General features: G+C 37.2%; 1 protein-coding gene across 5 annotated transcripts in view; it reads right to left on the reverse strand.

Annotated features, from left to right (window-relative positions):
• PLCB4 (phospholipase C beta 4) overlaps positions 1 to 16,927 on the reverse strand; it is a 381,108-nt gene that overhangs the window by 39,127 nt on the left and 325,054 nt on the right. For all 5 annotated transcript variants that reach the window (XM_043986572.1, XM_043986571.1, XM_043986575.1 and 2 more), the window contains 2 exons: positions 2,800 to 2,888; positions 689 to 839 (listed from right to left, as the gene is read on the reverse strand). In XM_043986572.1, coding sequence (XP_043842507.1) covers positions 689 to 839; positions 2,800 to 2,888 — 240 coding nt within the window. The remainder of the gene's footprint in view (positions 1 to 688; positions 840 to 2,799; positions 2,889 to 16,927) is intronic.

Consider the following 16,927-nt stretch of genomic DNA (forward strand, 5'->3'; position numbering starts at 1 on the left):
GAACTAGAAAGTCATTCAGAAAAGTTCCTCTGAGAAACTTAGAAAAGGTTTTTTAGAGATAACCAGAAGAGCAGCTAGGTGGCGCAGTGGATAAAGTACCAGCCCTGGATTCAGGAGGACCTGAGTTCAAATTTGGCCTCAGACACTTGATACTTACTAGCTGTGTGACCCTGGGCAAGTCACTTAACCCTCATTGCCCCACAAAAGAAGAGAAAGAGAGAGAGAGAGAGAGAGAGAGAGAGAGAGAGAGAGAGAGAACGAACCAGAGTATGGGTGTCTAGAAATCCTCAAGCAATGGAAGAGGAGAGAGGGTAGGTTAGTGAGCCATGTCCACTCTCAGGGTCACACTCTCAGGGTCAGGTTGGGCAGCCATGGTACAAAGTTCACTGACATACGCAATGATCTAATTCCTTAAGAGACAGGTGAGTCTGAAGCATTTCCAAGAGTTGTGAGTATAGCCAGTATGGAAAGGATGACATCAACATAACCACATTGGACCAAAACTTGTTAACATTTAAAAAACCAAGAAAATTAACCATTAATAACAAATCCAAACGGGAACAAATGTGAATGTGCATTTTAAGTATTTTTGAGACCCTGTAAAATGACAAAATAAGTGTCTTTAAGAGACGATAGAAATACTCTTTAGAAATAGCCATCGAAAATAGCCAGAATGATTTCTCCTTACCTTTCTTCCCTTCTACTCCCGCCCCAAGGCCTGAGGTGGTGGTTGGTCTGAGTTCAGAGCTGCTCTGAGGAGTTACGTTGGCTTTAGCATTATTGGCTTTTCCTTTCTTGTCATTCTTGGAAGTGTCATTTGGCACATCAGCTATATCACTCTGAAATATAAGCATTTGTATTTGACCTGAGATAATGGCACTTAAAGCTTAAACATAATAATATGATGTTATTCCATTGGATTCAACAAACATTTATGAAACACCTATTATGTTCAAATCATAGTTTGTGTGCTGGGTATACAAAGATAAAACCTCTGTTTCTGCCTTAAACAAAACAAAACAAAACAAAACAAAACAAAACAAAACAAAACAAACCTTCTTCCCCTCAAGGAGATTTGATTCTACTAGGAGAGAAAAGTGAGAAGAGAAAGGGAGAGGGGTACAACAAAGTTTGAAAAGGATCATGATTTAGAGCTTTGCTTTTCAAACTTTTTGTTCTCAGCACCCCTTTACCCTCTTAAAATTACTGAAGACCTCCCAAAGAGCTTTTATTTATATGGGTTATATCTAATGATAGTTACTGTATTTGAAAATAAAGCATCTTGGTATTACTATGAAAATAAATTGGACCTTTAAGAAATCTCCTCAAAGGGGCTTATGCACCTAAGTTCAAACTGTCTACTCAAAGACACCCTCCAGGCGTCCCCAGACCATACTTCAGTAACTGCTGATTTAGAGCTTGAAAGGATCTTAGAGGCCAAATGATCCACATTTGTTATTTTTAAGAAGAAACATAGAGAAATAAAGAGGTCTTGTCCAAGGTCAGACAGGCATGAGATTTGAATCTAAGTTCTATGATTCCAGATCTGGCACTTTATCCATTGTACAGGGGGGCCTGGGAGAAGAGGTGCTGTACATGACTTTAAGAATACCAGGTTTGAATCCCACCTCTCCTACTTATTGGCTGTGTAACTATGGACAACTTTTTTTAAGCTTTTCATGCCTCAGTTTCCCCATCTGCAAAAATGGAAATAATCACTGTTGTATTTGACTCTTGGGGTTTTTATGAAATTCAAATGCAATAATGGATGAAAAGCCGTTTGCCAACCTTAAAGCACTGCTATATTTACTGGTAGCTATTATTACTGTGGAGAAACTATCTGCCTTATGACTACTCCCCTTCTCTCTTTTGCACCTCCCTAGAGTTCTCTTCTCCTTCCAGATCTAGGCCCCCTAACTAGGGAAACGATTAGTTGGCAAGAAGCAACAGCATTGTGGCAAAAGAGCCAATGGCAGAGAGAAGAGAGTGTAGCCACCTCAACAGCATCGAATGAGTATTTGGTAGCACTAAGCAGGACAGTCACTGCTAACAGCAGGCTGACAGAAGAAAATGGATTGTTCTGTTTGACTTGACAGAAATATTCATGTATGAGGAGAGAAGAAGGTGTGAGGGGGGAATAAATGAATAAATATATTTTTGGTTGTCATTCAACAGAATGAACTGATTTTATACTTTGTGTACTGCATGAAAACTGATCTCTATAATATTTTCTTAAAACTCTGGTAGATGTTTCTCACTTCCTACTGGAGCATTTTAGATTAGAAAACATCCTTAAAAAAAAACAAAACAAAAAGAAGACAGATGGACAATTGTACATGTGAGAACCTGACAATATAGGTACACATATAATTTCATTTCTAATGGCATGGGTCTTGATGAGTGACTCTAGCTGTGTGTTAAGTTACCAATTTTTCATGTTTGCATGATTCCATTTCCCTATCCCAACTCTCAGAAGAATGTAAACTCCTTGAGGTTTAGGGCTATTTTTCATGTCCCTACCATGTAGTGTGGTGCCTTACACAAAGAAATTTAAATATTTGTTAAATTGCAGGATTGTTAATTCATGTAAAAGACAACAACAATAACAACAAAACATCTTTCTTTTCCTAAAGCAGTTGACATATCACCAGAAGTTCTGAATTTAAGCCTTGATATATAAATCATCCCGAGGATTCAGGTTTAGCATGTGAACTTAACATGATATATTTTTTCTCTTGTGTTATGTTAGTATTCTCTAACAAGACCATAAACTCTATTGTGTTAATAATGAATACTTACAGTTTCAATACCCATTGCTCTCATTTGATCTGCTCTCTTTTCCATTACAGAAAGAAATTTCTTTGGGTCTGACAAAGCATCCACAATATCTAAAAGAAAATCACTCATGTTAATCTTAAGGTTTTTTTTTTTTAAATCATGCCATTTGGCTTGAAGAAAGACTCTTTATCACGAATCTGTTGTTTGTTTATTTGTTTAATGTGATTATTCCTCTTAGAAAACTTACCAAGGCTGTAAGAACTTATAATATGTAGCAAGAAACAAGAAAAGGGGGAGAGAACAGCTCCCTAATGATTCTTTTTTCCCAATATTTTTTCCTCAAACATTTAATTTAATTTTGGAATCTTGTTTCATTTTATGTTAACAATGGACATTTTTTCCATTATTTTCTTTGTAATAATCTGCATTTAAAGACACTAATAATGATCCATATTTCACATAGCATCTCTGAATTATTAATACACTTTTAAACATACAATTCTCCATGGTTAACAAAAAGCAGCATATGAATTCTCCAATTTAAAATTATCCTTAGTAATCTGTGACTTTTGCTTCCTGACCCCCAAGAGGGTTAACCTCCAGGATACTTATGTTTTTTCTATTATTTTCATTCTAAGAGGAAATATTAACTAATCATTGGAATTGCAGCCAAAATGATACTAAAAATATGCTAAGGAAAACCCACAGCATTTTAAACGACTCAACTAGTTTCTGATGTCCTCCTGACGGGATCATACAAAATAAAGAATCATAGTATCTGAAAGACCATCTAGCTCAACTCAGACCTGAACGTGAATATATAACATACACAAGTGATTATCCAACCTTTGTTTATATACCTCCATTGAGGAGTAACTCATGACATCCCGAGGCAGCTTATTCCATTTGAGAAAGTTTTAATTATTAGAAAGTCTTTTCCTTATATTGACCCTAACTCTGCCTCTCTATCATTTCTACCCCATGTCTCTGGGGCTAGGTTGTTGTTGTTTGTCCTTCCTTTTTGAAGAGGGCCAATGACATCATGGGATCATATCTTGACTTGCCCATGAATTGGATTTAAGTGAGGCAGAGTTGCACAAAATTGGCATCCTCACTCTTTCTTCCAGAGTCATGAAGTCCAGTGGCAAGACTGTCAAGAAAAACTGTCAAGAAAACTGGTGATGGCTTGGGATGTAGTGGGTGACCTTGGCTTCTTCGATATCTGACCAAGCTCCAAGTGCTCCACAGCACCTGCTTCAGCTGCCTTCGTGGATGTTGGAACAAAATTGTTCTCATCCACCCATTCGGCCAGGAAAAGTCTTCACGTGTCTCTGGGGCCAAGTCAAACAAGTCTAACACTCTTGGGTGTGGGTCCTACTTCCACTTTACATTTGAGGAAGTTGAGGCACAGATGATTCTGCTCTGGGGGTTAAGCTCCTGCTTTAGGTTTTCCATGGTAACAAGGAGTTGAGTTCAAATTGCTTATAGGAAAGATGCTTATGTGGTGCCTCTTATCCTCCTTCAAGCCTCTCCAATATGTACTTGGGCCCAAGTCTAAATGTTTTCTGTTTTCATGATTCAGACTAGGATCTCCTGCTGACAATTTTGAATGATTAGTCTGCAGTGGTGTTTTTATATAAATTTCTCATCTCTAATAATCTATATTCTAGTCCCAGCGCATACATTTATATATATATATATATATATATATATATATATATATATATATATATATATATATATATATATTTTTTTTTTTTTTTTTGGTGGGGCAATGGGGGTTAAGTGACTTGCCCAAGGTCACACAGCTAGTAAGTGTCAAGTGTCTGAGGTCGGATTTGAACTCAGGTCCTCCTGAATCCAGGGCACAGTGGTGCCACCTAGCCGCCCCCCATTTATTTTAAATAATGGATGAATCTTTTTAGAAAAGGCATTCATTAAAGGCTTATTATGTGCTAAATCCTATACTAAGTACTGAATACATAAATATAAACATGGAAGATAGTTCTCAGCCTTTAGGAGCTAACATTCTCATGAAGTAACAGGATAACTGCCACCTAATGGCATTCCCAAGGTCATATAGTAAATCAATAGTAGAACTGAATCCTTGGCGTCATCCTTGGACCACAGATTCAGAACTGGAAGAGATTTCAGAAGTCAACCAATCCAAATGACCAGTTCTACAGATGAACAAACTGAAGCTCAGATAAATTAAATGACTTGTCCAAGGCCACTTGGATAAGAAGCAGCATAGTCAGGATCTGAACCCATGTCCTATGAATCAAAATCCACCATACTATGCTGCTTCATTCTTTGTCCATTTATCTATGCTATGTGGATTTCCAATAGTCCATAACATGCCTGGATAACTTCATGGATTATTTGATGTCATTAAATAGGTTGGTTAAAATTTTTTTTGGTTTCCTACCATCTGTTTTGGTATCATCCAGACACAACTAAAATGACTGAATTCAATAAGCACTGCAGATGTATTCATTAGTTGGATAAACATCATTATTTAAATTTACTCCCAATTACTAATATTATGATTTCTGTGAACTAACTGGGGAGTTACACTACCAGGTCCTGAAATTGTGTGATTATTTTTATGTATAAATAAGAATGACATTTAAATATTTCCTTAGCAGATACAAATTTTGGTCATTTGCAAAATATCTTAGAGGCTGATTATGGATTTTTTTTCCTGAGAGTTCAAAATAGCCAAGAAAGTGAAAGCTCTATCATAATTAGACATGCAACCTAGACTTTAGGAAATAAAATTTCAAAAGGTTAAAATAAAACAACTAATAGGTATGATCCCACACCTTAAGACTCTAGAGGAGATGACAGCTTGAGAGTAATATAGTTAATGTTGTGATAAAATAATGGAATTTGGCAGATGCCAAGGGGCCCCACCTGATTGATTTAGTATTGTTTGAATTGGATGGAGGCCACACCTGGCCAGCCCTGAGTGATGTGTTGGTAAACTACTGACATCAGCAAGAGACCACTCTCAACCAACCAGATTGAAGGACCTCCCCTTTGGGGGAGGGAGAGAGGAACTGGAAAAATGGGTGCTTGCTCATAGAAGCTCTCTTTTTGGTGAGCGTGGCAGCAGATGGAGAACAGGGCAGGGCCCCCTTAGTGTTTGGACACTGGCATGGTGGTGAGAGATTTCACATGGGCTGCTAGGAAAGGAAATTGCTTCCTTTCTCTCTGGCTATACTGAATTAGATCTGAGCTAGGATTTCCATGCTATAAGGAATCTGTTCTCAATCTCTCTCTTCACTAACTTATAAATATATATTTGAATAAATCTTTAAAAGCCTAAACTCTTGTTGAATTTATCAGTGATAGCCAGCTTCCCCCCAAGACTGGGGCGGGGGGCAGATTAGAACCCACAATTTAGATTTTAAACAACACAATGTATTGAAGGGTGTACACAAAACAGATAGATGGTTGACTAGTTCTAATCCCCCAAAAAGATTAAAGACAGAGGAAAACAACCCAATGTACAAAAATGTCTACAGCAACTCTTTTTTGTAGAAACAAAGAATTAGAAAAGGAGTGTGTATCCACCAATTGGTGAATGGATAAACAAATCATGGTATATGTATATGATGGAATACCACTGTGCCATAAGATGTTGAAGGGGATGGCTTCAGAGAAACCTGGGAATATTAGTATGAACTAAGGGAAGAATGAGATGAGCAGAGCCAGGAGAAGGGGTTATATGGTCACAACAAATATTGTACAGAAAAAACAACTTAGAAAGATTTAAGAATTCTGATCAATACTGACCAAACCCTAATTCCAAAGTATTCATAATGAAACCGGCAACTTGCCTCTTGACAAAAGAAATGACGGATACTGAGTGCAGACTGAGACATATTTTCTTTGGATATGACCATTGTGGGAAACTGTTTTGCTTGACTATACATGTTAATTAAAGAGGTTTTATTTTTCTTTCTTTCTCAGGGGAAAGGGAAATGAAGAGAGGAGGTAAGAGGTAGAAAAGAGAGAGAAGGTGGATTTTTGTTGATTGAAAAAAATTAATTAAAAAACTAGATAAGAGTGTTGTACTGATTAATACAACTGTATATGGTGTATAGTAAACTTTTAGTATATAATATGTAGTATGTGAAGGTATAGTGAATCCTCAGCAATCTTTTTTTGTTACAAGTTGTTTCAGCTAGCTATGTTTTCAAGACAGCTGTAAATAACCCATTAAATGAAAGGTCTTTTTATGTTAACTGATTCTTTCATCATCTCTCTGTCTCTCTGTCTCATCTATCTGTAACATGAGGGGACCAGATTAGATAACCTCTGAGCTCTCTTCCAGCTTGAGAATTCTGATTCTACAATAACAGATAAAACTGTGGGTCACAAATTGAATCTGTGAGCTAACACTGAGGAAGAGGAAGACAATAACAGTAATAATAAGAATGATAACTTGCTTTTATGTGTAGCTCCTTAAAATTTGCAAAGCATTTTTCTTACAACTTTGCAAGGTAGTCAATAAAAGAGTATTACCCACTTAACACATTAGGAAACTGGATCCTAAGAGGTTAGGTGACTTGCCTTGGGTTAAAGACATAATGCCTACATAGGCTTTGAACCCAGGTCTCCCAACTCCAGATCTAGCACTCATTCTACTGTGAGTCACATGTAAGAATTCCTGCAGACCCTAACCCTTCTCCCATAGTGGAAGGTATAGAATTCTCTATCAATTGAATAGCTTTGCTATTTTCAAGTAAGTGGATGATGCTGAAATGAACCTTTAGTCAAAGTACAGAGAAATAGATTTTCTAAAAAATGTCCAATGTATAATGCACTCTAGGGCTCTATGACTGATACTTTACAGTTAGGAGAACCTGTAGCATCAGCTGCAACCTTTCCTTTTTCTGCTTAAACCCAGAGGCTTTTGATTTATTGGAGAGACTTTAGGAAGCATTGATATAGTAGACAAGTTTCATTATTACTAAAAAAACTGTTCAGGGAACAGAATATACTAAAGAGAGAATTTTCTGAAAAAAGTCACAGCCTCCTTCTCCAGTACTGTGATTTAACAATAGTTATACAACCTTTTTACAAAGCACATCTTCATAGCTTTAGTCGTTTGTATTTTAGTTTGCCTTTTCACTGAGTAACTCATATATGAACTAATTACATAGAAGTTGGTCTTTAGGTAGGTGCCTCATATGATATTCTATAGTGTGAGAATATTTAGAATCTGTAATTAATTTAAATAGCTTCTTTTTAAGTCTTGAAACCACAGACAGTAGAAGCATTGATGTTGTGCTCATCCAACCACATTACCCATGTTCATTTTTTTTCCAGCCAAGTAGATATAGATGTTCATGTTCATTTTTTTTCCAGCCAAGTAGATACAGATGTTCATTTAAGGTTGATATGGCCTTTTACACTGCCAGATTCTGACCTTAGCTTTTGCCTTTCCCTGAAGGAGGGCTGGAATTCATATCACAGGATAGCTTCAATCCAGTGACACAGGCCTCCTGGCTGTTCCGTGAACAAGAAACTACATCTCTTAGCTCCTGGATGTCCCTCGTGCCTGGAATCCTCTCCCTTCTCCACTCCTACTACTGACTGCCCTGGCTTCCTTCAAGTCACAACTAAAATTCCATTTTCTACAGGAAGTCTTCCCCCAACCCCTCTCCATTCCCCTGCCATCCTTCTGTTAATTATTTCTTGTTTATAGGAAGTTATTATATAGCTTGCTTAGTATGTATATGTACACACACACACACACACACACACACACAATTTGTTTGGGATGTTGTCTCCTCCATTAGACTGCAAGCTCTTTGAGGACAGGAACTGTCTTTTTTTTTTTTTTTTGGGTATCCTCAGCACTTAGCACAATGCCTGACACATAGTAGGTACTTAATAAATGTTTAGTGATTGGTGTGTATACAGATACCCCCCCATACTATTCTACTATGTGGTACTGTGACTTAGCCTGTTCTTGCACTACAAACCTCGATGACCCCTCTGACTGCCACAGTGTCCGTAGCATGATACCCTGGTGCTATAAAGAATCCCTCAGGTCAGTACAGGGGTTTGTTACTTGCCTATTTTTCTTCTGTTCCCTCTCAGCCCCAACTCAGCAGAGCTGTCAAATTGAGTTAGTAAGCAATTAATAAGCACTTACCATGTGCCAGGCACTAGGGACAAAATGCCAGACAAAAAAATCAAGGGACTTCAGGCAACAGTTTTGTCCAAATAACATACATACATACATATATACACACACACACACACACATATTTGTGGGGGGAAGGCACTCTGATCAATTGAAGGTGTCAGAACTGAAAGCCTCAGTATTGCCATTGAGGTTGCTGCTTGGGTACTTAGACTTCTCTCTGTCATTGGCTCTCTTCTCTGACAGCAGAGTATCTCTTGCTCATGACCCACCACTGCTTCTAACAGTTGCCTATAGTCTTATGCCTCTTCTTTGGAGTTACTTCTATCTTCCAGGCTTCTCCCATGCAATAGATAAAAACAGTTTCCTAGATACCACCAGGGAATCAATGCAAACCCAATCCATACATTCTGCTTTTGTATGACAAGTGTCATTTGGGTACTGAATAGAAACATAGGAAATGAGAGCCTTCACTTCGCTTTTACAACAAATGCAATTTTGTTCTCTTTTCTAGCTTATTTAGGTTATGTTAATTGGTTGTTGAGTTCCCATAGGCTACTTACTCTATATGTCATAATCCTGGGGCAGCTAGGTGGTGCAGTGGATAGAGCACTGGCCCTTAAGTTGGGAGGAGCTGCATTCAAATCTGACCTCAGAAACTTACCAGCTGTGTGACCCTGGACAAGTAACTTAACCCAATTGCCTCAAAAAACACATCTGGGGCCATCTCCAGTCATGCAACAATAATAATCCTACTAAAAATTAAACAGATAGGTAGGTGGAGCGGTGTTGGAGTTGGAGGCAGGAAGAATTGAGGAGTCAAGAAAACCTTTAGCTGTGTGATACTGGGCCAGTCATTTAATCTTTCTCAACTTCACTTTCCTCATCCGCAAAATGGGGATGGTGGTAGCCCCTGATAGGGTTACTGGTAAGGACTGAATAAGGTAACATGTAGAGTACTTTGTAAATCTTACAGTGCCATATAAATGCTAGGTATCAGCATCATTGTTGACAATATTCATAAGAAGAACTCACATTTATATCATTCTTTTTTTTTTTTAGTGAGGCAATTGGGGTTAAGTGACTTGCCCAGAGTCACACAACTAGTAAGTGTCAAGTGTCTGAAGCCGAATTTGAACTCAGGTCCTCCTGATTCCAGGGCCAGTGCTCTATCCACTGCACCACCTAGCTGCCCCTATATCATTCTTTAAAGCTTGCAAAGTACTTTTCTCACAACCCTGAGACTTGGCAGTGAAAGGGTTATCATTCCTATTCTATAGATGAAGAAATTGGGAGGAAGATGGTCTTTCATGAGCTACTTTTAGGAGTACTGCAACTCTTCTGGAGTTTGGGGATTCGGAAGGGCTGGTATCTGACTAAGAGACATTTTATTATATGCTTTATTTTCTTCCTGCTAAGGGAATATACCATTAAAGATTGCTTATTTATGAAGAGAATAAGAAAAAAAATAGTCCATGAATATAAATCTTTTAGAGAGTTTGAGAATCCAGAGTCAGAAAAAGGTATAGTATCCTTGAGAATCAAGTCAGGAAGGAATATATTTACCAGTTCCTTGGTTGGCTAGGCTCTGTAGCTAGATTCTTCCTGTGTTTGTTTCCTCTATGTTTCATGATGATGATGATAGCCATCATCAGTATAGCATTTTGTTACGTGCTTTACAAATATTATCTCATTTTATCTTCATAACCTCTGGAAGGCAGTAATAATAACAATAATAATGACAACTACTAATATTGATGTAGCACTTAACTATGTGTCAGGGAGTATACTAAGTGCTTTACAATTGATTATCTCATTTGATGCTGGTTACAAGCCTGGGAGGTAGGTTCTATTATTATCCCCATTTTACAGATGAAGAAATTGAGGTGGACAATGGAGGTTAAGTGACTTTCCTAGGGTGACACACTAAGTGTCTAATGCCACATTTAAATACAGGTCTTCCTGATGCCAGATCTTGTGATCTATTCACTTCACCACCTAGATAACCTTCTTATTACTGTCTTGGATATTAGTGATGTATGAATTAGAAGAAGGAACAGAAGAAAGATTTCCTCTTTTCAGCTGCTTTGTTCAGATGACAAAAATTAGAAACTCATATGGGAAAATTGTGTTTTATATTAGACATTTTGCTTGCATACTTGAAATAGAGAATCATTACTCTCTTGCATAAGAGGGAATAGTTTTTACCATTGAACACTGAAGCAGAGGCAATAGTTTTCAATCACAGCCAGAAGGATTTAAGTTAGATTTTAGGTAGAGCTTCTTGATGGATAAATTAATGGAATGGGTTAGTAGGGAATATGATACATCTTTTTCTCTCTTACCTATTTAAGAAAAAATTTGGCCAGCACAGTTTTGGAAAAGTTTGAATTCAATAGACTTCAAGGGAGAATGGGCTAGGAATCTTCTAGAGCTCCCTTACAGAATCAGGAATAAACTCTAACCATTAGAAAAGTGGGAAGGGAAAGAAGCTGTCTACTTAAGGGTTACAGAAGGGAAGATAACAATTCATTAGGGGAGAGAAGAAAGAACTATTCAGGGAACAAAGAGGTGTGAACTCAATGACAAAGACTTGAAAATGACATTTAAATGTAATGATAAAACTCTGGGTGCTATTGAAGGCATCCTTTTCAGCTCAGATTTTTTTTTTTAAAGACCCCATTACTAGGCATCCAGAAAAGAATAAAAAAAGGGCAAGTATCAAAAGCAACAGTGGGTGGGAAGAGAAGAAACACTGAGGACTCATTTAATGCTCATTAGCACTGAAACTGCTTCCAGGCTTTGGCAGCAGGATAAATGCACCTTTTCTCTAGGCCAGCAATATTTCACTGTTATGCAAAGCTGCAATGGGTAAATGATATCTTCATTGCCTTTTTTTTTTCCCCTCTGTGATAAAGCGGCTAAAATAGTACCAGTAATCCAACAGGCCAACTGGCACTAGACTTTGGCAGCATTTATATTTCTTTCTTTTTTTTTTTTTTGCGTTTATATTTCTTACCAATTATTTCTTTTAAAAAAAGCTTTCTATTTTTGATTGATAGGCAATACAATTTTATTAAGGAAAGGACAATAAAAGATTTCTTAATTTGTTCACAGAAATTTTCTTCGGGTCACCTTTTCCCTAAATTATGTCTGTTACTTCCTCATCAAATATTTAGTTTTTCAAAAGACATAATTTTGGCAGATGCTACTGACACAGACAGACTGTTTCCAAAGGACTCATTGGTAGAATGTACTCCCAGAGCAATGGACCTAAGTGGCAGTTACATAGAAAGCCACAATTACTGTGGAGATGAGGGCTATTGAAGGGCATTCCCCCTTCTTCCTTGATCACATGAAGGATGTCATATGTATATATGTATATATGTTTGAAATTTTTGGTGAATGTTTTATTTGAGGCAGGTGAGGAGATGCTAAGGGTAGAAGAATCCAGCTTGTGTAGGGTGAGGTCAATGATTAAAAGAATGTAAGGCCAATAATTAATCTGTAATTAAACTGCTATCGGCACAATTTTATATAAGGAACCACTCAACATCAGAAAGTTCCTTTTCAGTTTCCTTTACTAACTAGTTCTTCATCCACGTCATGTCCTTTAAATGTGTCCCCTGAGCTCTTTCCTGGGTCTCTTTTTTGGCTTTATTCCTATCTCATGCCATCATTTCCAAAGGATCCAACTATCATCATTAAGCAGATGATTTCAAGATCTACATAGCAATCTCTCTCCTGAGCTACAGTCCCAATTACCAACTGCCTCCTAAGATTTCAAACTGGAAGTCCTCCACATATTTAAAAAAAAAAATTCATTATTTCTCTTCCCAAACTCAGACATCTTTTCTATTCCTATCAAGATCACCATGATTCATTCCTTTAGTCACTTAGGTTTGCAAGCTCAGTGACATCTTGAACTGCTCACATTCACTTACTCTATTAATCCAATCAATTACCAACTCTTATAATTTCTTTCCCTACAACATCCCTCATATAAGTTTTCTTCTCTCCACTCATAGTCACCGTCCTAGTTTGGACCCTCTCTCATGGACTATTCCAATAGTGTTCTAGTTGGTCTCCTTGCCCCAAGTCTACTCCTCCAAGTGCTTTTCCTGAAGTATAGGTCTGAGTATTTCATTTCCTCTCCCCCTAAAACTCCAATGGCTGCCTACTGAATCCAGGCTCAAATATAAAGTCCTCTGTCATTTAAAGCTCTTGGTGACTGGCCCTTTCTACCTTCCAGGCTTGTAATGTACTCAAGAATCCATCTCTTTGCTTTTGCCTTCTTTGTCTTCCATTGAAGGAATGTTCACCCTTCTAACCATCACAGTTTCAAATCCTTGAATTGTAAAGGAACTCACTTCAAGCTCCTGAAGAAGCCCTTTCCAATCTACTCAGCTGTGTATGCTTCTAAGGCTACTTTCCATTTACTCTATGTACTCATCTCTTCCATTAGAATGTAAACTCCTTGGGGGAAAGGATAGGTTTTGCATGCCTGGGATATGGTAAGCACTCAATAAATGCTGTTAACTGATTGACTGATAACTTTAAAGTGACTTCACAGAATACAACAACAATTACCTAAGCTCTAGTGAGATTTATCAATGTTGGGTGCTATTTTTAGAAAATGGATCAAAAAAAAGAAAGAAAGAAAATGGATCAAAAAGTTTTTTTCCTCATTAATAAATAATTATCCTCTCTCCCCAGTTTAATAACTCACATTGGAAAACCCAAATTGTCCAGAAATGCCTGTTGTTCAGATTGTGATATACAGGTAAACCCACAATCTACCAACATATGAGCTAATGCTGAGTTAGTCCTTCAGTATATATCTTGGATAGACACTTCGATGCACAATTAATAGGCTGTATTTGGGAAACTGTGCAGCGCTTTCAATGGTCTTAAACTATACCCTTGACATGAAACCTATCTTTTTAACACCACCATTCTCCCAGTGATGCTATGTGGCAGGGAGTCATGGAACCTCACAGTTTATGAACAACTAAAAATGCCAGTGACCTAAGAGGCAATGAAAAGTCTCATGGTGGGCATAGTACAAGGTAGTATTCTGTATATTAACAACGATGCCTTGCACATAGGAAATGGCACTAGGGACAATATCTGGGAGTTTAGGAACAAAAAAGGAGACTGGCTGGTCATATAAAGGAGTGAGGGATAATAGATAGACAATTTTGGGGAGTGCTAACTGATACTTGGACATAGTGAGTAGATTCCCTATGGGAGATTTAAGGGGGTACATGGGCAATAAGAATTGTGCAGGATGTATTATTTGAGGGAGTACTTAGATTGATAAATCACAAAAATTTCAACTTACTGAAGCTTTACTTATTTTTAAAATAAACCTTTAAAAGTTATATAGTACATGGGGCTCCTGAGTCTTAATGATTATTAAGACATTTAAACTCTTAGACTTCTTAATTAAGAGGGAATTGAGCATTTTCTCAACTGAACATTCTCTAATAAAGAAAGAAATAATGGACTTTAGCACTCTTAAGACAAGAGAAAATCAAATGTAAATGAGAATATTTAGAATTCTGTTTCACAATGCCAAGGTAGTTGGTTGCAAAATATCTTTTTGTAATATATATAATTTTATTTTATTTTTTGGTCTCAGCAACAGCTCTTTAAAAGCAGGGGCCATTTTTGCTTTTTTTCTTCTTTATATCCTCCAAGCCTAGAATAGTGCCTTACACATAGTAGATACTTAATAAATACTTACTTAATTTAATCAAATTGAATAGCAATGCAAAATGTCCCATAAAAACAAACTGTGAGGTCCCTGTAAGCAGTATAAACCTGAACAGCACCAATTTCTGATGAATCTAATTGATTTATTGAAATGCATGTATAGACCTATTTGTATAGGACTGGAAGTGATTTATAGTGTTCACACAAACATTTAGAGTGGATCCATGCCTAGGATTCAGATTTCATAGAAAGAGTATTTCTCTAGAAAATGGTAAGGCCATTTGGGAAAATTTAATAAGTGCCTTTGAGGATGTTTTAATTCATTTGTAACAAGGCAAGACAATGCCAGGAAAAGTATTTAATTAAATGTATTTTAAAATACAGAAGCTTGGGGGTCCATGGCATTTCCTCAGAAGACAAAAGTTAAGACAAGGACTATAAATGAACTTAATGAATGACCCTCAAAGGCTATCAAAGCCAATGTGCTCTCTGGAAAATTGTGAACAAATAATTTTAGGGACCAAAACCTTATGCTCTCAAAGAGGGACCTGATTTCCCAAATGAGTCAAATTGGTCACAAGGAGCAAGTAGCTTATTAAAAGCATCTTGTTAAATAAGAATATATATTCCCTTGTTAATGTCTTTAAAAGGGCATTATCTCATGTGTACCATGAAAAAAAGATGGCTGCCCCTTGGTATTGAACTTTATTTCTCTGCATAAAATCTCCAGCCTGAGTCATTCTCCTATGTTCTATAACACTAAGTATAGCTGTCATAGAATAATTTCCTACATTCTAAGCAGGAAAGAATTTCCATAAAGTTTCACTGGCCCAGGGAAATGGTAATGCTTTTGCCCATGGCCTGTCTACTGAGAATGCTGATATGTATATATGATTAAGATTGGGAGTTTCATTTTGAATTTGTCCTTTGAAATTGACCAGGGTGTCCAACTTGGGAGCCTCATAAAATACAATATAGATAATGTTAATTTGTGATTTTCTAAGTTGATATAATGACTGCAGGGAATCTGTTCCTATTTGAATTTGACATCACTGCCTCTAAAGCATTCTCCCATAATAGTAATTTTGAATTGTACTTAAAGTCAAGTCAGAACTTAATTTGATATTTGTATATACAAGGGTTTCAAAGATATTTGATACTCTGATTTCCATGGCTCCAGTTTCCAACAGATAAAGACCTGAAATGAATTCCCAGTGCCAAAACCAATGATTTATTTTTGGGTATATCAAGGGACTGCATATAAACTAAGGAAATGGAAGCCCTTACCCTACTTTTGAGTTAAGTTTCAGTAAGATCCAATAAAGTCAATTTTGACCTACCATGTTTCTTCTTTGGCCTTGAAGGTAAATGAATAACCAAGAATCCCTGATCAAGTACTGGGTGAATATTTAACTTAAGACTAAACAATTAACTGCAGGTTCATCACCAGCATGGAAAGACAAGGATTACAATTATGATGTCCAATGTACTAAATGTGGGAAACTTGAAAAAGTCCTAGGATTAGGGAAAATTATCCAAATCGTTACTTAACTAAAGAATGAACAGTCTAGCCTCAAGGTTTCTAAATACTTTTTTTTGTTTGTTTGGGTTTTTTTTTGGGGGGGGGGGGTGAGGCAATTGGGGTTAAGTGACTTGCCCAGGGCCACACAGCTAGTAAATGTCAAGGGTCTGAGGCCAGATTTGAACTCAGGTCTTCCTAACTCCAGGGCCAGTGCTCCATCCACTGCGCCACCTAGCTGCCCCATTTCTAAATACTTTTGGACTAAGTCTAGAAAGTTCTAAATCATCTCATGATCATATGAAGGTCTCATTTATCTAGCACTATAGGACAATGAAATATTCCACTCAAGTGATTTTATAGATAAATTAAGCTTAGCCCACTAAATGTCAAAGCTTAAAAATTTAACCATTTTTAATGGAAACATTTCTAAAATGTACCACACTTTCCCTGCTTTCTTAAACAAAGAACAGAGAACATAATTTAACCTGCTCTTGCTGACTCATAGTCATTGCTATGAATAGTACATAATTAGTATATTGTGCTCTTATACAGTGACACTCTCTCTGGTGGCTGAGGTGTATAGGACTTTTTGATGCTTTGGCACACACAGTACTGCTCCTAAGGATTCTTCAGGCTGTTTGCTTTTGCTCCATATCCTCCCTCTTCTGTTTGCCTCGTTTTTTCTCCCGTCTGATTTGCTGCTTTATTTTACATATCATCATTTGATGCTGAATCTGCTTCTCCAA

Source organism: Dromiciops gliroides, chromosome 2, assembly GCF_019393635.1.
Source record: "Dromiciops gliroides isolate mDroGli1 chromosome 2, mDroGli1.pri, whole genome shotgun sequence".
Taxonomy (NCBI): Eukaryota; Metazoa; Chordata; class Mammalia; order Microbiotheria; family Microbiotheriidae; genus Dromiciops; species Dromiciops gliroides.